Genomic DNA, 24866 nt, shown 5'->3' with positions numbered 1-24866 from the left:
CGCACGCCCGGCCTTCTCTCCGCGCCACCTCATGTTAAACGCATGCGCGTTCGCGCACTGGCTGCCGGGAATTGTAGTTTAGTTACGGAGATCCCGCGAACACCGTAGCCGCGCTCCCGAAGGCCAAGGCGGAAGCAAGGTGGCTAAAACTCGGGAATCTCGGGGGCCGGGCACGGAGGAGGCACTCAGGGCTCAGGAGCACAGCGAGCTCAGAGACCCGGCTTCGGGGAAGAGGCAGGGCAAGGCCAAGGTGCCAGGGCTGGTAATCCGGGCTTCGACCCTGGAAGATGCACAAGAGGAATGGACCCCCGGCACCTCCGGGCCGAGGCGCTGTCACCGCCCGCCAGGTGAGTGTGCGCCCTGCTGCCCACCTAGGGGTCTCTTTCCACCCTTCCTCAGGGTCTCTCCCCACCCTTCTTCACATTCGCGGGGAGTGCCCCACCCCCAGAAAAGACTGATCCTCGCCACCAGGTGAACCCAAGTCCCCGCCCCCTGGCTGTAAGGCCTACTGGCCTGACCCATCCAGCGTCTGGCTCCCCACCCTGGTGTCGGGGAAACACCTGTTGCTGCAGCAGTCCCAGCCGGGAAGAGGCGGCGATCAGACCAGCTTTTCAAGCCTTTGAATCAGCTGGGCCAGGCCACACTCTTTACTCCCATTTGTATAGATGAGGACACTGAGGCTCAGGTAGACAAGACAGCTAGCCAAGGTCATAAGAATGAACAGCCTGGCCAGACAGAAATGTCAGTACAGGGGTGTACAGGAAAACCTACAGAACTGTGTGGCCCAGCGCCATGCTCCCAGATCCAAAGCCTGTGGAAATTTGATTTGTCCCAGCTTTGAACAGGGAGCCCGGAGCCTAGGTCAGTGTTCAGGTCTGAGTCTGTATGACCTGGGTTCCATCCTGGCCTTGGTACGTTTGACAGATATATTTGTAGCTCTGAGCCTCAGTTTTCCCACCTGTGGAATGGAGGCCTGGAAGAGTCCCTAAATGTCAGGACAGTTATAAAGACTTATTGAGATTATTTATGGAAAATGGTAGAACATAGTATGTAATTATTATTCCCAGTAGGTGGATCTATGAATAGTTGCTAGTATTTGGCCAGTTTGGACCTACAGAAAGGGTAATTTCATGTATCTCATATATTGTTTTCTGCCACAATTTTCCTTCTTTTTTTAGAAGTGTGTGTGTGTGTGTGTGTGTGTGTGTGTTGTGTGTGTGTCATATGTGTGCAAATGAATACCATCATATTCTATTGGTCATTAGCCAAAACAGGGCAGGTTTGCAGAGAAGACCTAGTTTCAACTTAGACATTGTTGTCAGGGCTTACATTTTTAAGTTTTTTTCCTTGCCATGCTGGGGATGGAACCCAGGGCTTTGTACATGCTAGGGTTAGGGCTCAGTCAAAGGGCCAGGACACTGTTGCATGGTATGTGTGTCTCAGCCTCCTAGAATCCCCAGGAAACAGTTTACTCTTAGAGATTTGGTTCCTACCTTCCATGGGGACTCTCTGGATCCATCCTGGCTACCTCTGGCTGAGTGGTATTTGGAAGGTCTAACTAGACCATGGTTGTTCCCACAGCTCGGTCTGCTGGTTGATTTCTCCCCGGATGGCCTGGTGATCCCTGAGGATGGGGTAAATGATGAGGAACTGGAGGCTGAGTTCTTGGCTTTGGTGGGGAACCAGCCCCAGGCCCTGGAGAAACTCAAAGGCAAAGGTAAGATGCCCAACATACTTGAGAATATTTTTGCATTGGACTTCTGCAGTGGACAGTACTTGGAGCCAGGCACTGGGTTGGAAGTGTGTTGGGGGGGGGGACGACAAAAGACCCCCACCTTCCTGCAGTCTAGGGTCTAGGTGACAGGGTCAGTTGTGAATACAGCTGGGCCTCATCCAGTCTGTTTTCTGCCACCATTTTCTCTCTTTTTTTTAGAAGTGTGTGTTTGTGTGTGTGTGTGTGTATGTGTGTTTGTGTATGTCTGTGTTGTGTGTGTCACGTGTACAAGCATACATGAAAGCTGGAAGAGGGTATCAGATTCCCCAGAGCTGAAGTGGTTGTGGGAACCGAACTCGGGTCCTCTGCACTGGTAACCACCGGGCTGTCTTCCCAGTCCTTTGCTTTGTGCTTTGTGTGAGTAATTTGACTGTTCGCAGTGGCCCTAAGCAGTGCTGCCTGGTGTTTGGAAGCATAGGTGGTGATCCTGTGCCTTTGGTAAGTACCGTGTGTGTTAGGGGGCCGTGTTCAGGGGAGCCACAGGCCTGCTGGTCACCAGTGCAGGGTGCACTGTCAACATCCAGTAAATCTTTAGATAGAAGCACCCAGAGGACAAGGTTGTGGTTACTGGTTAATAAAACCATGACCAGAGGGCAGCAGGATGGCTCAGTGGGTAGAGAGGCTTGCAAGCCTGACACCGTCGTGTTCGGTCCCTCTCCACATGTGCCGCAGCACACAAGTGTGCACACAAACCCTAGATAATGTGAAATACAGCCTTAGTTGTACTTCCCAGTATTCAATAAATCAGTCCCTTATACACTTTACAGAACACTGGTTCCTTTTTTTTTTTTTTTCCCGGTTTTTCAAGGCAGAGTTTCTCTGTGTAGCCCTGGCTGTCCTGGAACTCACTTTGTAGACCAGGCTGGCCTTGAACTCACAGAGATCCGCCTACCTCTGTCTCCTGAGTGTTGGAATTAAAGGCGTGCGCCACCACTGCCCGGCTTTTAACTTTTTTTTTTTGAGAATAGTGTTTCCTTAAACGGAAGCACCGTGCCAACAACATGCCATCGATCCAGTCTCCCACTTGATTCATGGTTTTCTGTGTTTCACCTACCCACATCCAGTGTGGAGGTAATTAAGTGGTGGAACTCCAGAATCGTTAATAAATTACATGATGCTCTGAATGCCAGGATAACATCTCAGCTCCTTCTCCAGATGTGTGTCATCCTGTCCAGTGTACCTGTGCTGTATTTACCACACAGGAGAGCTGCTAGCAACCTTGTGGCTGTCCTTCTTATGTGATGAGCTCTATGGTAGCCTTTATTTTACTTGATTGTATCCCCAAGCACAAGAGTGGGGATTCACAGAATGTATCAGGGTGCAAGCCTGGGAGGAAGGTGCTGCTCTCTGGAGATGAGGCAGGGACAGCTGGAGGCTTTGCTGCTCCAAGGATTTAATTCACCTTTAGTCCCACAGTCCACTGTTGAGTCACTGCTCTCCTGAAGCCCGGGGAGGTGAAGTAACTTGCTCAGCGTCATACAGTGAGACTGTTCCAGAGCTGAGGCTCGAACTCAGGGTGCCTGGCACCATAACTGAGACTGGCCAGGGAAGAGATGGGTGCTTGGAGAAGGGCTCCAGGGTGGTGATGTGGCACAGCGAGCCGTCGGGGAGGGCATCTGTTCTTCAGGGCCCTGAGGGTAGGGATGCGTGCCTGGGGCTCTGGGAGCATCCTGCTCTAGCTGAAGCTTCTTCCTGCCCCCAGGTCCCCTGCCAATGGAGGCCATTGAGAAGATGGCCCGGCTCTGCATGAGAGACGTGGATGAGGATGAGGAGGGGACCGATGAGGATGATGTGGAGGCCGATGAGGACCTGCTGGTGAGCACAGGGCCAGGACATATGGCAGTGTATCATCTCAGTGCCCTGTCCAGCAGCCTCTACCTCCTACTCTGGCCATGTATCCCTGCAGGCAGAGCTAAACGAGGTTCTTGGGGAGGAACAGAAGGCTGTGGAGCCCCCGATGCCCGTGGCCCAGGTATGTCTCCCCTAAGTCACACATACGCATGCAGCCTGGGGTTTTAAGGTTCACCTTTCACCCCTTCTGCATGTGACCTTGGGCACAGGTGATATGCTACCTCTGAACCTCTGAACCGGGACGTCTCCATCACTGGGAGTAGGGAAGATTGTTCCAGGGGAAATTGTGTTCATGTTAGAAGGGGTTGGTCAGGGTGGCCTAAGTGGGGTCACCGCCCAGATTGTATCCCCAATCCTCCTGTAGCCAAAGCCTTCGGGTTCCATCCCAGGAGTAGAGGCCATATTGCAGGAGAGGCTGGCCCTCTACCAGTCGGCAGTGGAGAGCGCCAGGCAGGCCGGGGACAGTGCCAAGATGCGACGCTGTGACCGGGGACTCAAGGTGAGCAGGCCGAGGGCGGGTGCTGGGACTGAGCTCCGACTCACTCTCAGACTCATACTCACATCCTGTTTCAGACACTGGAAAACCTGCTGGCCTCTTCCAGGAAGGGCACCATCATCAATGAAGCAGACATCCCCCCACTTGTCACACTGGGGAAGGTACCAGCGGCCGGGCACGGCCACACCCAAGCTGCTCCCCACCCGTCTCCTGTGAACCTGCCAGCTCCAGAGTCCAGTGCCACCTTGGAGACCCCATCTACCATCACACAAACCTCTGCCAAGCCCCAGCTGCCTCCAAGTAAATGGTGGGAAGGGCCAGGGTGATACAGGGTCTATGCGGGCTCTTCAGAGACCTCAAAACATAGGCTGTGCACCATAAAGGGGAATGTTTTCATTTTTTAGCATGTTCTAACATGGAAGAGCCATGAGGACATGATGTTAAGTGAAGAAGCTGTAAAGACAGAGACACTAATCCATTCCCAGGAGGCCCCAGGGCTGTCGGGTCCGTGAGCACAGGAAGTGGAATGGGGGGGGCAGGAGTGAGTGTCCAGGGGAAATACGTCACAGAGATGGTCGGGGGGCTGCACTGTTTTGTGGATGTGTGTGTGCCCTGAAACTGTACACTTAAAAGTGCTTAATAGAGCCTGGAGTGGTGGCACACTCCTTGAATCCCAGCACTCAGGAGGCAGACAGCTGAGTTCCAGGCCAGCCAGGGCTGTTACACAGAGAAACCCTGTCTCAAAAAAATGGGGGGTGGGGGGAGGCGGTTAATAGATAGGGAGATGGCTATCAGCAGGTAAAGTTTCTGCCATATACGCATGAGGACATGAGTTCAGATCCCAGGACCTGTGCAGAAAGCTGGGCATGGGTGTGTGTACCTGAATCTCAGCGGGAGGACCCAGACAGAGGATCTTAGGGCTTGCTGCTGGCCAGCCCATCTAGCCAGTCAGGGAGCTCCAAGTTCAGTGAGTGACTGTCTCAGAAAGAATTGAGGAAGACTCTTGATGTTGGCCTCTGACCTCTACAGGCACACGTGTCCACACATAAAACAATACAGACACAAAAGCATGGTTACAATGAGTCAGGCACGTTGGCGCATACATGTCAGTCCAGCACTAAGGAGGCCTGATGCAGGAGGATCACAACTTGAAGGATAGCCTGTGCTACGTAGAAAGACCCTCCTCAGAAAGAGAAAAGGAGACCAGTGAAGTGGGTAAAGGCTGAGACCAGCAAAGATGGGAGAAGGGACCAGGTGTTCAAAACTGTCACCTGACCCCACGTGCACAGTCGAGTCAGGGTCTCACTGTGTAGCCCTGGCTGTCCTGGAACTCACTGTGTAGACCTGGCTGGCGGTGAACTCACAGAGGTCCTCCTGCCTCTGCCTCCTGAACACTAAGATTAAAGGTGTGCACCACCTTAACCCCCAAAAATAAAAAGAAAATATTTAAAAGAGAAGGAAAAAAAACAATTTTAAGTAAGTTTTCTGTATTTAACTATAATTTACAAAATAAGAGGTAGTCCTTTAATTCCGGTACTTGGAAGGCAGATCACTTTGAGTTCAAAGCCAGCCTGGTCTATATAGCAAGCCTAGCCAGCCAGGGCTATATAATAAGACCTTGTTTCACACTCAAAGGAAGAAGTAGGGGGCCTGGAGAGATGGATCAGCAGTTAAGAGCATTTGTTGATCTTGAAGAGGACCCAGGTTTGATTCCCAACTCCCACATGGTGGCTCACAACTGTCTGTAACTCCAGTTTCAAAGGAACTGATGCCCTCCCTGGCCTCCCAGGGGCACCAGGCACACCTGTGGGCACATACATACCCACAGGCAAAGCACTCACACATAAAACAAATGAATCCAAAAGTGTTTTTCATTAAAGTGAACGTTGTTGAGTTTCCAATCACTTTTAATTTTACATTTTTAACTGGGGGTAGGGGTTGTCTGTGCCGTGGAAAGTTGCAAGCGTCCGAGGATAACCCATGGGAGTCAGTTCACACCTCCTACTGTGTAGGTTCCAGGAATCAAACCGAGGCCACCAGGTGATGCAGATGTCTTTGCCTGCTGTGTCTCCTGGTCAGAAAGCCTGGGGTTGCAGCCTTCAGCGTAGTTTGGTGACTGTGCAGGTGCCCAGCATGTGCCAGGCCCCCATTCCACCATCGACCCCAAGACCCAGATGCCACATTAGCGGGGAAAGGCATACGGTTAGCTCTCTATAATGCTCATAGGATTTTTGGATTTTTGGTTTTGTTTTTGTTTGTTTGGTTTTTCGAGACAGGGTTTCTCTGTGTAGTTTTGGTGCCTGTCCTGGATCTCGCTCTGTAGACCAGGCTGGCCTCGAACTCCCCCTGGCTCTGCCTCCTGAGTGCTGGGATTAAAGGCGTGCGCCACCACTGCCCGGCTAATGCTCATAGTTTTAAGGTGCTGTGAGTGGCAGCCTTGGCTACTTTTAAAGTTTAAGAAGCAATCTGGGGGGGGGGGGGCTGAGGAGATAGCTCAGCGGTTAAGAGCACTGACTGCTCTTCCAGAGGATCTGGGTTCAGTTCCCAGCACCCACATGGCAGCTCACAACTGTCTGTAACTGCAGTTCCAGGGGACCTGACACCCATGGCAAAGCACCAGTGCACATGAAATAAGTTTTAAAAAGAAGAAGTTTGATAAGTTAAAAGGGTGTACAGCAGGATGTAAAGAATTCTGAGGAGAGAAACTCTCTGCTCAGAACCTCCAGGCCTACAGTTGATTGTGCCTCATGCCACCTGAAAGCTGAGTGGTCTTGGCAGAGAGCATGCCCTCTCTGACCCTCAGGTGTCCATCTATGAAATGGGTTCAAAACCTGTAAGAATCAGACAGTTTGTGTGGTAAGCGTGGCCTGGGCTTCTGCGTTCCTCTTTCTAGGTCCCTGCACCCCCCTGGCCCAGTTGCAGAGCCTCCAGCATGAGTACAAGCTGGCTGCCCTCCATGCCAAGCACCAGGGCGACAGCGCGGCGGCCACCAGACACCTGAGAGTAGCCAAGGTGCATTTCAGCCCAGACCGGGCTGCTGGGGGGCCCGCTGGGGGAGGGGCCTGCTGGAGGAGGGGCTGCCGGGGGAGGGGCCAGCTGGGGGAGGGGCCTGCCGGGGGAGGGGCCCGGGGAGAGTGCAGGCCTCCCTCCCGCCGGCTCCTCCCTCTCTAGTCTGCCACCATCTTCTGTGCCCCTTATCAGTATCTCAGTATTGGTAGAGCATGGGTTGGGTGGCCCCAGGGAGGGGGCAGTCCTCTGCCACTGGGCAGGGTATGGAGCACCCCCTGGGGTCCTGGTAGCCCCTTTCCCACTCATCTCATTCTTTCTCCCAGAGTTTTGATCCTGTCTTGGAGGCCTTGAGCCGTGGGGAACTGGTGGACCTTTCCCGCCTGCCCCCTCCACCTGGTGAGGACCCTATCCCATGTCCCCCCACCTGGTGAGGACCCTATTCCAACCCCCCACCTGGTGAGGACCCTATCCCATGTCCCCCCACCTGGTGAGGACCCTATCCCATGTCCCCCCACCTGGTGAGGACCCTAACCCATGTCCCCCCACCTGGTGAGGACCCTATCCCATGTCCCCCACCTGGTGAGGACCCTATTCCCATGTCCCCCCACCTGGTGAGGACCCTATCCCATGTCCCCCACCTGGTGAGGACCCTAACCCATGTCCCCCCCCTCACCTGGTGAGGACCCTATCCCATGTCCCCCCACCTGGTGAGGACCCTAACCCATGTCCCCTCACCTGGTGAGGACCCTATTCCCATGTCCCCCCACCTGGTGAGGACCCTATCCCATGTCCCCCCACCTGGTGAGGACCCTAACCCATGTCCCCCCACCTGGTGAGGACCCTAACCCATGTCCCCCCACCTGGTGAGGACCCTATCCCATGCCCCCTCCTGCTCCTTCTATCCATCTTGGAGCTGTCCAAGATCACCAAGCAAGCCCCTCACTGGGCTGGGCCTCTCTGTCTCCAGACCAGCTGTCCCCTGAGCCCCCTCTGCCAGCAGCACAACCTTTGACTCCCGCCTCAGCACCCATCAGGCCAGGTAGGCTGCTAAGATCCCTAGAGGTGGCCAGACTGGACCAGTGCCCAATTCCCTCCCCCTTAACCTCTTCCCACCTCCTCTGGCCAGAGGTTCCCCAACCCCCGAGGAGCCTCCTGGAGGCGCTGGAGCAGCGGATGGAGCGGTACCATGTGGCTGCAGCCCAGGCCAAGGCCAAGGGTGACCAGCGGAAGGCACGCATGCACGAGCGCATTGTCAAGGTGTGTAGGGACCAGACGAATGCCCCCAGGACCTCTCTCAGGTCCCCTAACACCTCTGTGCCTTGCAGCAATACCAAGATGCCATTCGGGCCCACAAGGCAGGCCGAGCTGTGGATGTGACGGAGCTGCCAGTACCTCCAGGTAGGCTACACCTCTAGGTAGGCCCCACCCCAAGTGTGTTTTCCCCCAGGTAAGGTCTGTCCCAAGGAAGGGCCCCACCACCCCACTCCCTCTACGCTGGGCCTTTGCTGGTCGGTTCCTGCTTACGGGCTGTCTCCTACAGCCATGCTGTGTACTCAGGAACTTTGCAAGCCTCTCAGCCAGAGTGAAGTGAGTCATGACAGAAATGTTTCTATCAGGGAAACTGGAAAGTTCTCAAAATGAGGAGTTTGTCTGGAGCCCGTCCTATCTCCCAGTGGTCTCCTCCTCCCTGCTTCATTCCATTCACTCCTGCCAAGCCTTCAGACTTGGACTTCCCAAAATCTTCCTCGGCAGAGTAGAACCCTCTTAAGTTCTCAGCTGCCTACCTGTCTCCTGTGGAAACAGCTACCTTCCACATCTGGGAGCCCCTTCCCAGCTGAGGCCCACCTGACAGAGTCTGTTAGAATCTGTGCAGGCCCTGGAGCTCCAGCAGGAGAAACCAGTTCCGTGGGAGAGGAGTCAGTGCTTAGAGGACCCACAGCTCCTCCACTCAGATCTGTCTGTCTCAGGGTGGCTGCAGGGTCCAGAGCGGTGCTAGGACACTTACCTGACCTGCACAAAGCCCCAGGTTCCATCTTTGGCATGCAGAAAACAGCAAGACCAGCATGGCACACACCTGTAATGCCAGTGCTTGGGAGGATGAGGCAGGAGGATTGCAAGTTCAAGGCCAACCTGAGCTACATAGTGAGGCTATTTCAGAAACAGAAAACTAACAAAAAGAAAGGCTTGGAATTCCTTAGGAGGAGGAGAGATTGGTGTCACCCTCTCAACAGTGGGAAGGCATTGACCAGGTCACTCTGCCGCCAGGCTTCCCCCCAATTCAGGGCTTGGAGAATGCAGAGTCTACCCAGCAGAGTCTGGTGGGGGTCCTGGAAACTGCCATGAAGCTTGCTAACCATGATGAAGGCTCAGAGGAGGAAGAGGAGGAAGCTCCTAAAAAGGTACAGGGGGTCAGGGCTGAGGTGGGGTGTGACAAGGACAGAGGCCTGGGCCAAGCAGGAGTGACCCAGCCCCACTCCATAGGCCTGCCACTTCTGGGCTGTGGGCTGTGGGCAAACCTTTTTGCTCCCTGAGCCTTAGTCCTTTCATCTGCAGAATGGGCACAGAGTAGCCTCCCTGGGACGAGCTGTTGCAGAGAGTAGGTAGACTCAGGACCATAGATGTGGTCAGTGCTAAGGATGAGGCAGGCACACTGGCTCATACCTGTGATCTCAGCCTGGGGGTGGGGGGGAGTTCAAAGCCAGCTTCAGCTACATAATGAGTTTGTTGAGGACCCAGAGATAGGTCCTCGGTTTTGGGTTCCGACACTTAAGAATGAGTCATTGCAGGCAGTGGGAACATCCTGACCTCTATTTCTCTGCAGCAAAATACTCCTGCTGCCCCTACAACCCAGCTGAAGTCCTCACCCTCCAGGGCGCCCTCATCGGGACCAGCAGGCAAAGCAGCCCCCAAGGGCACATCCACCAGGGGTAAGTTCCCCCCCTGCCCTGGCTACCCAGGCCAACCTGACCCCACTGGGTTGGGCAGCCCCCACTGAGGCCTCCCACCTACAGCCCAGCAGCAGCTGGCCTTTCTGGAGGGCCGCAAGAAGCAGCTCCTGCAGGCCGCACTGCGCGCCAAGCAAAAGAATGATGTCGAGGGCGCCAAGATGCACCTGCGCCAGGCCAAAGGGCTGGAGCCCATGCTGGAGGCCTCTCGCAATGGGCTGCCTGTGGACATCGCCAAGGTGAGGCCTCTACCGTGCACGCTGCCTGTGGCCCCGGCAACCACGGGACCTAGAATGTACTGGTCATCCTTAAGCTGCCGGGACACAGGCCCTGGAGGACAGCAGTTGAAAGGAGACAGTTGTTTCTTGATGTCACACTTAGGACAGGCTGGGCTCTGTCACAGGTGCCTGAGGAGCCCGGGCCCTTCCCATGGTTTTGCTTTTCATGTCCTAGGGTCTTGTCCTAGTCCACAGGATCCAAATGGATCACTGACCCGTTGACGCCTCCCCATGGAAAGGGTGGAGTCATTGCAGGCACTGGGGACGCCCTGCCCTCTATTTCTCTACAGCAGAGCACCCCTGCTGCCTCCAGAACCCAGGCCTTTTTGCTTATCTCCCATTGGCCGGAGCTAGCCATGTGGCCGTACCTAGCTGCAGAGGATTCTAAGGCTTGCAGTTTCTTGCTAGGAGTACTATTGTGTGCCATTACTAGGGAAGAGACTCTAATCTCTGTGAGACAGTTAACAGGTTCTGCCACGTTGGGTAGAACTGTTCACTCAGCACTGTTTTTGTCTTTGGAGACCTGAAGACCGATTCCCACCTGAAAACACGGCAGGATCCCAGGACCCCTTGTATGATAGACAGCAGCATTCATACAGACATATCTGTATGGAGCACACACTGGGTTCTGGGACCCTAATGTTGGGCAAAATAGACAAATATCCGCACCCTGTGGGGCGCACATTCTAGCGAGGGAGACCGCAGCGACACAGGTAGATGCAGAGCTTTCCTGTGGCCCGGTCGTCATGGTCTGCCTCACGCCTTCACTTCCTCCCTCTGTGTCACACACCAGCCGGCTGCACTCTAGCCTCAGGGTCTTTGCACGTGCTCTTCTCTCCCTGGAACGCTCCCCAGGGAGAGACTTGTTGGGCTGACTCCCTCTTCTTAGAGTTTTAGTTCAGATTTTTTTTTTTTTTTAAGATAGGGCCTCTGTACTGTGTACAGGCAGGCCTTGAACTCACTGCGTATGGCATGCTGTCCTCAGACTTTCAGTTCTTAGGCCACAGTCTCTTACGTGTTGAGATCACCAGTGTGTGCTACAGTGCTTGGCTGTCTCTATTCACTGCTGCATCCCTCGCTCCCAGCCACAGAGTAGAGCTGCACAGACAAACAGACGGGGCTGCACAGACAGACAGACGGGGCTGCACAGACAGACAGACGGACGGGGCTGCACAGACAGACGGGGCTGCACAGACAGACGGGGCTGCACAGACAGACAGACAGGGCTGCACAGACAGACAGGGCTGCACAGACAGACAGACGGGGCTGCTCAGACAGACAGACGGGACTGCACAGACAGACAGACGGGGCTGCACAGACAGACAGACGGGACTGCACAGACAGACAGACGGGGCTGCTCAGACAGACAGACGGGACTGCACAGACAGACAGACGGGGCTGCACAGACAGACAGACGGGGCTGCACAGACAGACAGACGGGGCTGCACAGACAGACAGACGGGGCTGCACAGACAGACAGACAGACAGACGGGGCTGCACAGACAGACAGACAGACAGGGCTGCTCAGACAGACAGACGGGACTGCACAGACAGACAGACGGGGCTGCACAGACAGACAGACGGGGCTGCACAGACAGACAGACGGGGCTGCACAGACAGACGGGGCTGCACAGACAGACGGGGCTGCACAGACAGACAGGGCTGCACAGACAGACAGGGCTGCACAGACAGACAGACGGGGCTGCTCAGACAGACAGACGGGACTGCACAGACAGACAGACGGGGCTGCACAGACAGACAGACGGGACTGCACAGACAGACAGACGGGGCTGCACAGACAGACAGACGGGGCTGCACAGACAGACAGGGCTGCACAGACAGACAGACAGACAGACGGGGCTGCACAGACAGACAGACAGACAGGGCTGCTCAGACAGACAGACGGGACTGCACAGACAGACAGACGGGGCTGCACAGACAGACAGACGGGGCTGCACAGACAGACAGACGGGACTGCACAGACAGACAGACGGGGCTGCACAGACAGACAGACGGGGCTGCACAGACAGACAGACAGGGCTGCACAGACAGACAGACAGGGCTGCACAGACAGACAGACGGGGCTGCACAGACAGACAGACAGGGCTGCACAGACAGGCTTGGATGCCCAAAGGATGGCTTTATTGTGTCAGACAGTGTAGGACCTAAGGGGAGACCCGGGACACCGGAGATAGAGTAAGGGGCAGGAAGACGTCAAAGCCCTGACGAGCTGCTCCTCGTGGGCCAGGAGGCCCTTGCCTAGCAGCCTCATCCTCCACAGGTGCCCCCCGCCCCCGTCAACAAGGACGATTTTGTACTGGTGCAACGGCCTGGCCCAGGACTGTCTCAGGAGGCTGTGCGGCGCTATGGGGAGCTTACCAAACTCCTGAGACAGCAACATGAAGTGAGTTCCCACCCATGACCCGTCCCCGTCCCCGTCCCCTGCACTGTACTCCTGGCCTTCCACCCACACTCAGTCTCTCCCCTGCAGATGTGTCTGAACCACGCCACACAGTTCACCCACCTGGGCAACATTACCGAAACCATCAAGTAAGTGCCCCCGACCAGTACCTGCACTGGCAGCCCAGCGGCCAGGGCCCCAAGCAATGCCTTCCCTGCAGGTTCGAGAAGCTGGCAGAAGACTGTAAGCGGAGCATGGACACCCTAAAGCAAGCCTTTGCCCGCAGTCTCCCCTCACCCGCTGCCCGCTTTGAGCAGAGGACCTTCAGTGTCATCAAGTAGGCCCAAAGCCCCCGCTGGGGTGTTGCTGGGGAGGGAGCTACACTATTGCGGGACTCGACTCTGGGCACACAGGCATGCAAAGGCATGAAGTGCTGCATTGGCTGGGGCCCTGGCCGGCACTTGGCAGACACTCAGAAAGTAATTCTTCAATGAAAGGAAGAGGCTGGGTGTGTAGCTCAGTTGGTAGAATGCTTACCCAGCACTCGTGAGATCTTGGGATCCAGGACCTCATCTATCAGATGTACATGCCTGTGATCCCAGCCCTCAGGAGGTGGAGGCAGAGGATCAGAAGTTCAGGGCCAGCCTTGGCTATATATAGGTGAGTTTTAGGCCAGCCTGCGCTACATGGGACTTTGTTTCAAAAGGAAAGGATCCTCCAGCAGCTGGAGTCCTGGGTGGCAATTAGTAGGGCTCCAGGAATATAAAGGGCACAGCTGAGATGCTGCTGGGAAATGAGGGCCAGTGAGGCAGGTCAGCAGCTAGAGGGGCCCACTGCCAGCCTGACGACCTGAGCTCTCAAAAGAACTCCTCCCTCTTCACATGTTTGCCATGGCATACCTGCATGCGTGCACGTGAGTGTACACACACAATACATACAGAAACATCAATAGAAGTAGGTCCCAGATAAATACGTGAGCACTGAACAGAGCCCAGAAGTCAGGCCTAACTCTGCGACCTGAACCCCGGAGTGGCATTCCTGCCATCTGGGGGTTCCCCGCTCCAGAGGGAAAAGAGAGCTACAGGCTGGGACTGAGGTGCCTGCCTCTGTTTCCCTGCCTACTGAAAGGATCTTTCCGGACTTGAGCAACAACGACATGCTTCTGTTCATCGTGAAGGGAATCAACTTGCCCACACCCACAGGTGAGGGGGTGCCCCAGAAGCAGGGGTGGGCTGGTCTCTCTCCCTAGGTCTGACCTTTGTTTTCCTGCAGGGCTGTCCCCCAGTGACCTGGATGCCTTTGTCCGGTTTGACTTCCCTTATCCCAATGTGGTAGGTGCAACCTCCAAGTGGGTGGGGACCAGGAAGCAGGGCAAGCAGGAAGTCCAGGTCTAGCCTGGGCCCGATCATTGCTGCCTCCTCCCCTGATACAGGAAGAAGCTCAGAAAGACAAGACCAGTGTGATCAAAAATACAGACTCCCCTGGTGAGTCCCCTTGCCTCCTGCAAAAGAAAAACCTTAAACTAGGGCCAGGGTGGGATTGTAGCTCAGAGGTGTACCCCAGCATGCACAAGTCCTGGGCTTCCATCCCCAGCACCCTCGGGGAAAAAAAGAAAGACAAGGACTGAGGGAAGACAGTTCAGCAGGTAAAGCAAGCGCAGTGCAAGCAGAAGTGTGTAAATTTGAATCTCCAGGTCCGACATAAGGCGGCTCAGTAACACACCTCTGCAACCCCACACTCCTGCGGTGGCGAGGACAAGAGAGCTTGTGGGCAGTTAGGTTGGGGTGCACAAATGAGAGCAACATCGTCTCAAACAAAGTGGGGTGAAGGCTGACACCTGGGGTGGTGCTTTGACCACCACATGAACATATACCCGTGTGCGTGCGTGCAACACACACACACACACACACACACACACACACACACACACATACATACATACCCACGCACGCTCACACAGGCCAGTGCACACCCCCCACAGACAGCCTCTTCTCATTCTTCCCTCCTTCCCTGCATAGAATTCAAGGAGCAGTTCAAACTCTGCATCAACCGTGGCCACCGTGGCTTCCGAAGGGCCATCCAAACCAAGGGCATCAAGTTTGAAGTGGTCCACAAGGGGTGAGTCAGGGTCACAGGTTCTGGGCTCCAGGGCTGAGGAGTAGCCTGCCTACCGTTAGAGCTCCCTACACCTTCCTACACACAGGGGGCTCTTCAAGACTGACAGGGTACTGGGCACAGCCCAGCTGAAGCTGGATATGCTGGAGACAGCTTGCGAAGTTCATGAGATCCTGGAGGTGAGGCGGTGGCGGGTGCTTGCAGACTGCGTCACCAGCGTCACCCCTGGCATTCCTGAGGGCTCTGTTTGAGACTGCTGCTCTTACCCACAGCACCCCTTCTTATTCCTATCTAGGTTTTGGATGGTCGCCGGCCCACTGGGGGGCGGCTTGAAGTGATGGTCCGGATCCGGGAGCCATTGACGGCCCAGCAGTTGGAGACCACAACGGAGAGGTGGCTGGTCATTGATCACCTCCCAGCAGCTGTGCCCACTGTGAGTCCCCTGCCTGTCAGCCACCCCTGGGAGTAGGGCTGGGGTCAGGGGCTCAGTACTCATTGGACTGGCTCTCCGTACCAAAACAGGTCACTGGGCCCAAAGCAAAGGTGCCTCCCATAGCTGCCTCTTGGAGGGAACCAGGCAACAACAGGTGAGTCTGGGCTAGGTCACACTGAAGCGACCCTCTCTCGTCTCGGTTCCTTGTGTGGTTCCATGGCACATCACAACACAACCTATCTGACTCCAGAGCCATGCTGGAAACCTTCTCTTAGGGAATTCAGTTCAAAGGCCTCTGCTTGACCCTTTGTTTTGTTTGGTTTTTCGAGACAGGGTTTCTCTGTGTAGCTTTGCATTTTTCCTGGAGCTCACTCTGTAGCCCAAGCTAGCCTTGAACTCAGAGATCCACCTGCCTCTGCCTCCCGAGTGCTGGGATTAAAGGCTGTGCCACCACCACCCGGCATCTGCTTGACCTTTTGATACCTGACCTTTGTCAACATCCTCAGCCTCCTGTCTTCACTCTCCTTCCTCTTAGTTCATGGACATGGCGACTTTTGTCTCCGTCTCTATCTTTGTCTCTCTCCCTCAAGAAGTAACTCATTCATGATCCCCCTGCCTCACCTTCCTGAGTGCTGGGATGGCAGACATGCCCCAGAACCTCCAGCATCAGATCTACTTTTCCCTGGTCTCTGGACTTCTTGAGGCCCTTCTGAGATCTCCTGGCCCCTGTACCTCTGCCCACTCCCCTTTGGACCCCCACCACATCCTCCTGAGCCCTCAGCGCCCTCTCTCCCCTGCAGATCAGCCCGGCCCCTGCATAGCCTCAGTGTGCTGGCCTTTGACCAAGAGCGGCTAGAAAGGAAGGTGGGTGCCAGGCCTGCTGGGCTCAGTGGGGCGGGCCTAGCAGCGGCTTCAGATGGGCTCACCCCCCCCCCCCCCCCGTATCCTCTAGATCCTGGCCTTGAGGCAGGCACGCCGGCCTGTACCCCCAGAAGTGGCCCAGCAGTACCAGGACGTAGTTCAACGTAGCCAGTGGCAGAGGGCACAGCTGGAGCAGGGGGGCGCTGGCATCCGCAGGGGTAGGGCAGGGGTGGGGCTGCGGGGGGTGGGGCTGGGGAGGGAGGGACTGTCAAAGGAGCTGTCCGACAGGAGAGAGGTGTGTGCAGGGGTAGGGAACTGAGAATTCCCGTGGAGTGGGGGACAGGGACAGAGACAGAGTGGGGAGGAGCAGCTACCTGACGCTGACCCTGACCCCACTGCCACTCCAGAGTACGCAACCCATCTGGAGCGCCAGCTGCATTTCTATACGGAGGCCGCCCGGCGCCTGGGCTATGACGGAAGCAGGGTAAGCTGGGCCCGTGTGGTGGGTCCTGAGGTTTAGGGGCAGGGTCATCTTGGACTGTCAGCCAATCACCCCTTCCCCTAGGAGGCTGCGAAGGAGGCATTGTACCGGCGAAATCTGGTGGAGAACGAGGTGAGTGGCCATGGGTGGGGGGAGGGGCACGTGTGGTGATGGTCCCCTGACCCCTGTGTCTCCCCCAGCTGCAGCGACTCCGCAGGTGAGGCCCATCCCTGGACTACAGGCCCCACAGCCCAATGCCAGGCAGAGCTCCAGGGCCACCGAGCAGACAAGCAGACAATCAGCGGACAGTTGGTTCTGGACTCACCCTGTCCAGGCCCCCGGCCCCAGGGACATCGGGACAGCACCCTCACCCCAGTCTGGCTGGTTGGGCCTTGGAGAGTCCTGTTTGCACATCCAGGAGCATCTGGAGCAAGGAGGGTGGCTGGGACACAAGCCCAGAGGGCCCTAAAGCACTTTACTTCCTGCCCCGACCAGTCTTAACCCCACAGCCCTCTCCAAAGATGCCACTAAGCTGTCCGCTCGGCGGCTCTCCAGGGGCTGTGCTGACACACTGCCCCTCCCCATCCCACCCCACCAGGGTCAACACAGAATAAACAGCCAAGGCCATGCCCGCCCCAGCTCTGTTTTTTTTCCTTGATACAGCCCACTCGGTGGCTGGCCTGGGCCTCCCCACCCAGCCCAGTTCCCTGGAAAGGCCTGGGTGAGCCCGTGGCTTGGGCCTTTTGTGGTTAATGACCCACGTGTCTGTCTCAGGTCACCCACATCAGTCACTGGCCATGAGACCAAACTGACTTCAAATCCTGGAGCCTTGTCTCCCTGCTTGGTCTCAGGGATGGAAAAGATGTTCCCCTGAGGTGTAGGGAAGAGATGGGTCCAGAGGGCACTGAGTCCATATCCGTATGAACATGGAAAGGGGTCCAGTTTATTTTCCCCATCACCAACTGGTGGGAGGTGCAGTCCACACCCCAGGATGTTCAAGTCATCACACTTCCTGCTTTAGCGCCCCAACCCCACCTATCGTGGACACCCGCTCCTGGGGCTTTGGCCAGCTCTGACAAACAGGCCCAGTCTCCAAGGCCCAACTAGAACTTTCTGAGCCCGCCGTCTGTCAGCACTCAGGGCCCCCGGCCCTTGGGCGGCAGCCGGACCAGGACCTGTTCCGGGTTCTCTGCGGTGTCTACCACACGTAGGTGTCCAAGCCCCAGGAAGGCCTCAGCCGCGATGCTCGTCCTATGAAGCCTGTTGGCCCTGTGCGGAGAGGCGGGGGTGTTAGGGCAGCGGCTGAAGCGCTAATGTCACCATCCGGACTCCCCTGCCCTCACCTCAGAAAGAGAGCACGAAGGTGGGGTGTGCCGAGGAAGGCCTCGGGGCCCACGTGGCTGATACGGTTAGCCTGCAGGTGCAGCTCCTCCAGGGCCTCAGGCAGGTCAGGGGGCACAAAGGACAGCTCATTGTGGCTCAGATCCAGCACCTGACAGGCACACAGACCGCGGTGGGCTCAGGGCCTGGGCCTCACCCCAAGAGCTTCCAGCCCTCGCCTCCCTGGCCCTCTGCCTCCCATGCCCAGCCAGCTTCCTCCAGATCTTTGCTCCCTAATAGTTGCCAGATTCCTTCACTCCATAGGGATCTGCTGAGCCCGATCTTCTTCTATCTTATCCTGAGAGGTACAGGAAGATGTGGTCTCCCCCACCTGATTCAGCAAGACACAAGGATGTGAAGATGCTGGTCCTCCTGCTCACACCCTGGTTGTTCTTTCCTTCCTTTCTCTTCCTCCACTCCCTCTCCTGCTTCCCCTCCTTTCTTCTTTCAGTAGCCTCGGCTGGTTTCAAATCCGACTCCTACTTCAGCCTCCCCTGTGCTGTGGAGGGGGTGCAGTCCCCACACCTGGCCATGCTCCTCACCTTCTCTCACTTGTTTTCTGTGATTGCCTAGATGGCCTTTGGCTCTGACTAGGATGTTTGGGGTCAGAAAGGGCTAGGGGCCTATCTTGTGCCCACTGGGTTGCCAGAGCACAGCTGCTGGGTAGAATGGAGGAGTGCTCAGAAGTCGTCTCCCCCCAGGAGGTGGGGGCATACCAGCAACAACCCCAGCAGGGTCTGTTGTGGCTGGCTCAGGCTGCCCGCATGGGGCTGTGTTGGCATGCCGGGGCACAGAGCTAGGGAGTAGCTGGGCCAGCGGAGGGATGGAGATAAGCACACAGTAGTTAATTGTAGTTAACCCCTGACCTGCAGTGCCTGCAGCTCGTGCCAGGTGCCAGGCCCGATGTCGCCCACGCGGAGCCGGTTGTGCGCCAGGCTCAGCTCCTGCAGTTTATTCAGGCCGGCCAGCGGCTCCGGCTCCAGGGCCCGCAATTGGTTACGTTGCAGTCTCAAGGAGCGCAGACTGGCGGGCAGGCCCTCGGGCAGCCGGCTCAGCTGGTTGCCAGCCAGGTCCAAGCTGCGCAGGGCGCGCAGGCGGCGGAAGGCGCCGGGATGCACGCGCGCGCTTGTCAGGCGGTTGTAGGCCAGGTTGAGCTCGGCCAGGGCTCGCGTGGAAACCAGATCCCGCGCGCCTAGCGCGGCCACGCGGTTGTGAGGCATCACCAGGGCCTTCAGGCGGCGCGGCAAGGCTGGGGGCACGCGCTCCAGCCTGTTGCCGTAGAGGTGCAGCGTGTGCAGGGCCCGCAGAGGCCTCAGCGTCCCTGCGGGCAGCGCTGAGGCCCCCAGCTCATTGTGCTGCAGCAGCAGGTAGCGCAGGCCCTTCGCTCTGTGCAGCCTCACCCCCTCCACCTGCCGGATGCAGTTGCGACCCAGGTGCAGTATGGTCAGGGTTCCAGGGAGACCCTCAGGCACTGTGGCCAGCTGGTTGTGGGACAGGTCCAGGTACTCAAGGCTGCTCAGTTTGCTGGTGGAGAGAGGGATGATGGCATGGTCACTTCCAGAAAGGGACCTCAGCCAGGCGTTGTTAGCTCACGCCTTTAATCCCAGCACTTAAGAGAGAGACAAGTGGATCTCTGTGAGCGGGAGGCCAGCCTGGTCTACAAAGTAAGTTCCAGAACAGTCAGAGCTGTAACACAGAATGAGAGACCCTGTCTCAAAAAAAAGTGTGTGTGGGGACCCTATAGATCTTAGCAGAAAGGAAAGGAAATGGTTTCAGGACTCCTTAAAACTGGAGATTTTAAGTTGAGGGAGATGGCAGAGCACAGGTGGGTGGGTGTGACACAGATGTATATGGCAGCCCAGAATGGTTACGGTGTGTTTCCTGCACTCACGAGCTGAGCTGAGAGGATTGCAAGTTCCATGCCAGCCTGGACTATGTTTAGCCAAACTCTTTCAAAAAATCTGGGGCTGGACTGGAGAGATGGCTCAGCAGTTAAGAGCACGGGCTATTTCTCCAGAGGACCAGGGTTCAGATCCCAGCACCACACAGTGACTCTCAACTGTCTTAACTCCAGTCCCAGGAGATCCACCACTCTTGCAGCTCTTCAAGCATTGCGCACACACCACACACGATGCACAGACGTCCATGCAGACAAAACACCCATATGCATAAAAACAAATAAATGAAGCTAGGCATTGTGGCATACATCCCTAGTCCCAGCAATCAAGAGGCAGAGGAAGGCAGAGCTAAATGAGTTGGAGGCCAGTGGGGTCTATGTAACAAGTTCCAGGACAACCACGGCTACACAGAGAGACCCTGTCCAATAAGTAACAAATAAATAAATAAAAGCTAAGGTGCAGCTCAGAGCGCCTGTCTACCTGTCTAGAATCCTGGGGGGCAGGGCCGGAGGTGGCTAGGTGGTGGACTTGTTTTGTCTCTTAGCATATGCAAGAACCTGGATTCCATCTTCCCAACACACACACACACACACACACACACACACACACACACACACACACACTACAGCTAGTGGGTAATAGAACCTCAAGAGTGAGTAGCTGGAGACGAGGACACCTGCCAAGCATCACAGCATAGAGTAATACCTTTTATGCCCGGCAGGACAGCTGTGTGCACAGGTACTCACTAAATGAAGTCCTGGGTTAGGAGTCCTACAAAGGAGGGGCTACTGTTAGCACAGAGCTGCTGTGCACCTACCTGAAGGTAGTTGCATCCAGACCACTGTCTGCCAACCGATTATGCTGCAGGTACAGCTCACGGAGCTGAGTCTGCCGGCTCAGCGCTCCTCTGGGCACCTTGGAGATGAGATTGTTCTGGAGGAAGGAGAGCGAATGAAACAGAGGCTCTGGCATGCACAGCCACGGCAACCACAGAAGGCTGTGAGTAAAGTGTTCAGAGCTTGTCTTGCTTGTGCGAGGCGGTGGAGTTTTTGGTCTTTTTCCCTACGTGATTGTTCTAACATCTGGAATTCTTGGGAGCAGTTGAAAGGATGGAAAAGGAGCAGGTGGGGAAATCCCACAGGCTGCTGTTAAGAGACCTGGACCCAGGCATGTGTGTGGTCGGCAGGGTACCTGCAGGTGAAGGCGCTCCAGGGAGGCTGGCAGGCTGGGTGGTAGGTAGCTGAGCCGATTGCTGGAGAGACTGAGGGTGGTGATGGCCTCCGAACCGTGGAAGGTGTCAGGTGGTAAACCAGTGTTGCTCAGTCGGTTGTTGTGGAGGTACACAGACCTGAGGAGGGCGAGGCTGCCAGCCTGTGCATGTGCACACCACCCTTCCCAGTTGTTACCCCTCAACTCCAGCTCAGGCGGTCCACAGCTTCTGTTTGAGAGTGAGAGACTGGGTGTGTGTGTGTGTGTGTGTGTGTGTGTGTGTGTGTGTGTGTGCGTGCGTTGAAGTAGATGGTATCTGTCCTAGTCTTCTTTTTGGTTTGGTTTGTTGTTGTTGTTGTTTTTGAAGACAGGGTTTCTCTGCATAGCTCTAGCTGTCCTGGAACTTATTTTGAAAACCAGGCTGAAGTCAGGTGGTGGTGGTGGCGCTCACCTTTAATCCCAGCACTCGGGAGGCAGAGGCAGACGGATCTCTGTGAGTTTGAGGCCAGCCTGGTCTACAGAATGAGATCCAGGAAAGGCACTAAAACTACACAGAGAAACCCTGTCTCGAAAAACCAAAAAAAGAAAACCAGGCTGGTCTTGAAGTCACAGAGATCCACCTGCCTCTGCCTCCCAAGTGCTGCAATTAAAGGCGTGTGTCACTACTGCCCAACTTAGTCTAGACTTTTGATACAGTGTATGGAACCCTATCTCATCACTCAAGCTCCCCCTACTACAGGGCCATAACCCATAACTCCCTACACAAAGCTGAAGTCCCTCTGACCCCAAGTTTAGGCACCTACTCCACAAACTGAGCTGACTGCCCCAGACCCTCCCAAACTGATCTGAGTCCTCCCTGCCACCCCCCTCCCAAGCACAAAGCCATGCCCCAGGGTCCCCAGAACAGAACCCAGCCTTCTGTGACCCACCCCCACCCCCAGTGCAGAGCCATGCCTCAGACCCTCCAAAACAGGGCTGCCCTCTGCTTTTTCCTATGCAAAGCCATGTGCATGCTTCCCAGGGCAGGCAGGCCTCTTTCTCCGGGCATCAAAGGATGGAGGCGGGGCCAGGGCTAAGGCTACCGGAGTTCAGGCTTCTCCCCAAAGGTGAGAGGAAAGATTTCCGCCACTTCATTGGCAGCCAGATCAGCGACACGCAGGGAGTGTGGCAGGAACTGGGGTGCAACGGACAGCTGCAACAGCAACAGCATCTGGTCCAGGTGCCCGCTTCCTGCCCCCCCCCCCCAGCTCCCACACCCAGGTCCTGCGTCCTGGGCGACCCCAGCCAGGATGCACCCTCTCAGGGCTACATACAGGCTCACCTTGTTGTGGGCCACGTAGAGGTGCTCTAGCTGGGTGAGGGTCTCAAAGGCCTCATCAGGCAGGCCTGGGTGGGAGCGCGGTGGGCAACAGGTCAGCTGAGCGAGGGGACCGGCATTTCTAGCAGGCCTACTCCCAAGGCTAGTGGCTAGCATAAGTTCCCAGGCGTGTGCCCACCCCCGCCCCCTACACATCCTGTCCTTACTCAAAGCCACAGCCACCACCCTCCCCCAACCCTTGAAATTCCACCGTGCTCAGCATTTGTGGAAACCCCCGAGAGAGCTGGCCACAACTGGCAAACAGCGGATGTGGAGAGAGGTTGGGACCTGGTTGTTCCAGGCTCGAGGTCCTCACCCTCTGAGGAGATGAGGTTGTTGTGCAGGTCCAGGGTGCGCAGGCCACTGAGGCGGGACAGCTCGTTGTAGGGGAGCTCTTGCAGCTGGTTGTTCTGCCGAGTGGAGTAAAGACATTCACACCAGTGCCTGTCCCTTGTCCTCAGCGTGTCACCTAGAAGTGTGGCCCCGTGCAGAGGAGCACTTGCTTAGCATCCGCGGGCCCTGGGTTCATCCCTAATGTCTCCAAACATTAGAGGAGGAGGAGGAGGAGAGAACACATCCCATTCCATGACCCCAGACAACCCCAGACTTGCAAGGCAAATCACCCACAACCAACACCATCACCCTGAGCTCCCAAGCCCCACAGGCTGCTAATTTTGAAACTGGTCTCTGACACTTCCCTGGCTATTTTTCCCCCCACACAGGGCTTCACTGTGCAGTGAAGGATGAAGTCAAAGTTGTCTCCATCCTCCTGCCTCAGGATCCTTACCAACTCCCTTTTGCCCCAAGTCTTCCCAGAGTACTCCCATGACCTCCACCATCACAGCGATTGCCCCAGAACTCAGTGTTTTGATCAAAACCACTTTACTCCTAAGATGCGGACCCCAAACTCAGCTCTCCCAACACACAGTGCTTCTACCGCTGGCCTTGGTCTGGCTTAGCAGGCCCGGAGCAAGGGCAGGTTCAGCTCCGCTGTGTGGACCCCACATGGACCCCAGCCCTCACCTGCAAGGAAAGGTGCCTAGCAGCCCTGGTGACATTGTCCGGGAATAGCCTCAGGCCCAGGCCGGCACAGTCCACTGTGTCATCTTGTGGACAGGAACAGGGCCAAGGACAGGCCCTCCGCAGGGGCTGTGAGCTGTCACCCAAGTGTGGGAAAGCAGGGTCCTCCATGTGTGCTGCTGTCCACCTCAGCATCAGGAGCAGCAGCAGCTCTTGAGACCTCTGGGGTAAAGCAAGGGTCAACAGGTCAGCCTGGTGAGGGGTTCCCCCTGCAGAGTAGGCTTGGCCACCTAGACAGTGGGAAGAGCCCGGTAGAGGTGGGCAGAGCCCGGTAGAGGTGGGCAGACCCACCCCAGACCCTCCCTGCCCACCTTACCATAATCAGTCCCGTGGTGTCTCTTCTCAAGCTCCGGTCCAGCATTCACTTCCTCCAATGTCCCCTGTGACTACGCTACCCTCCATCTCTCGGCATAGGACACACCACACACACACACACACACACACACACACACACACACACACACACACACACACAGCTATACCACAGGGCCAGGGAGGATGACCGTCCCCCTCCCTGATGAGGGCAGGCAGAGGGCTGGATAGGGTGGCCAGGCTCATCTAGCCCGTCCTACAGATCCCTGCCTGCTCCAAACACCCCAGCTCTGTTTTCATAACCTCAGCCAGCCTAAACCGAGCCACAGCGACGAGGAATGTTTGAGGAAAGACTAAGAGTCACCCTATCTGGTATTTGGGCTGACCACAGGCAGGAATAAGGGTGCCAGTGGATGGGGGAGGCATTAGAGAGTCCCCAAGGAGATGAAGCCAGCCAGGAAGACTCAAGGGAGGCTTGGCCTTTCCTTCTCATGTCTGGCTGGCAGCCGCAGCCCACTCCCCAATGGCTAGCCAGGCGAGCTCGGGGCTGCTCAGCCTGTTTGAACCTGGGCTCTGGGCCTCAGCCTCCCCTTTTGGGGTTTGGTTTGGTTTGGTTTTTCTGAGACAGGGTTTCTCTGTGTAGCTTTGCGCCTGTCCTTGTTAGGCCCAGATCGCAGGGACCCCCAAAAGACCACCATGGAGACTGAATCTCGTATGTAAAAGCAAAGAGTATCTATTATCTTCAAGCTCCGAGCTTGGTCTCTCTGTCTGTCTGATGCAGCAGTGAGAGCAGAGAGCCCAGAGCTCAGGCGGTGGGTTTTTTGCTTTGTTTTGTTTTTTTTGGTTTTTTCGAGACAGGGTTTCTCTGTGTAGCTTTGCGCCTTTCCTGGATCTTGCTCTGTAGACCAGGCTGGACTTGAACTCAGAAAGATCTGCCTGCTGAGTGCTGGGATTGAAGGTGTGTGCCACCACTGCCCAGTGGCAGT

At 56.2% G+C, this 24866-nt stretch overlaps 2 protein-coding genes across 2 annotated transcripts; one reads left to right on the top strand and one right to left on the bottom strand.

The window, feature by feature from the left end:
* The first annotated feature begins 21 nt into the window (after window positions 1-21).
* Cc2d1a (coiled-coil and C2 domain containing 1A) lies at window positions 22-17271 on the top strand. The gene is made up of 29 exons (XM_006993087.4): window positions 22-347; window positions 1582-1717; window positions 3477-3589; window positions 3681-3746; window positions 3990-4124; window positions 4199-4421; window positions 7015-7133; window positions 7454-7526; window positions 8098-8169; window positions 8257-8387; window positions 8456-8528; window positions 9396-9529; window positions 9952-10057; window positions 10142-10314; window positions 12635-12757; window positions 12845-12903; window positions 12975-13091; window positions 13883-13956; window positions 14027-14085; window positions 14187-14238; window positions 14773-14872; window positions 14958-15048; window positions 15165-15302; window positions 15392-15456; window positions 16103-16166; window positions 16255-16381; window positions 16571-16647; window positions 16729-16776; window positions 16845-17271. The coding sequence occupies exons 1-29, from the start codon at window positions 288-290 to the stop codon at window positions 16863-16865; spliced, it is 2829 nt and encodes a 942-aa protein (XP_006993149.1). The 5' UTR covers window positions 22-287; the 3' UTR covers window positions 16866-17271.
* Window positions 17272-17568: 297 nt separating this feature from the next.
* Window positions 17569-24156, bottom strand: Podnl1 (podocan like 1). Its single transcript, XM_042277438.2, has 10 exons — window positions 23885-24156; window positions 23512-23730; window positions 22805-22898; window positions 22453-22517; window positions 22214-22323; window positions 21114-21270; window positions 20740-20855; window positions 18891-19548; window positions 17988-18136; window positions 17569-17913 (listed from the first exon to the last, which is right to left on the bottom strand). Exons 1-10 carry the CDS (start codon window positions 23927-23929, stop codon window positions 17781-17783), a joined length of 1746 nt encoding a protein of 581 aa, XP_042133372.2. The 5' UTR covers window positions 23930-24156; the 3' UTR covers window positions 17569-17780.
* Between the last annotated feature and the right edge of the window lie 710 nt (window positions 24157-24866).

This window comes from Peromyscus maniculatus, chromosome 5 (assembly GCF_049852395.1).
Source record: "Peromyscus maniculatus bairdii isolate BWxNUB_F1_BW_parent chromosome 5, HU_Pman_BW_mat_3.1, whole genome shotgun sequence".
In the NCBI taxonomy this organism is placed as follows: Eukaryota; Metazoa; Chordata; class Mammalia; order Rodentia; family Cricetidae; genus Peromyscus; species Peromyscus maniculatus.
This window is presented reverse-complemented; position numbering and strand designations above follow the sequence as displayed.

Bases quoted from the DNA above. Each gene is read 5' to 3' on its own strand.
- Cc2d1a (XM_006993087.4), top strand. From the start codon at position 288: ATGCACAAGAGGAATGGACCCCCGGCACCTCCGGGCCGAGGCGCTGTC. The intron at 3,590-3,680 runs GTGAGCACAGGG...GTATCCCTGCAG, and splicing joins AGGCCGATGAGGACCTGCTG to GCAGAGCTAAACGAGGTTCT. The intron at 7,527-8,097 runs GTGAGGACCCTA...CTCTGTCTCCAG, and splicing joins CCGCCTGCCCCCTCCACCTG to ACCAGCTGTCCCCTGAGCCC.
- Podnl1 (XM_042277438.2), bottom strand. From the start codon at position 23,929: ATGCTGGACCGGAGCTTGAGAAGAGACACCACGGGACTGATTATG. The intron at 22,899-23,511 runs GTGAGGGCTGGG...TCCACTCGGCAG, and splicing joins CTAGGCACCTTTCCTTGCAG to AACAACCAGCTGCAAGAGCT. The intron at 22,518-22,804 runs GTGAGGACCTCG...GCTCCCACCCAG, and splicing joins CAACCTCATCTCCTCAGAGG to GCCTGCCTGATGAGGCCTTT.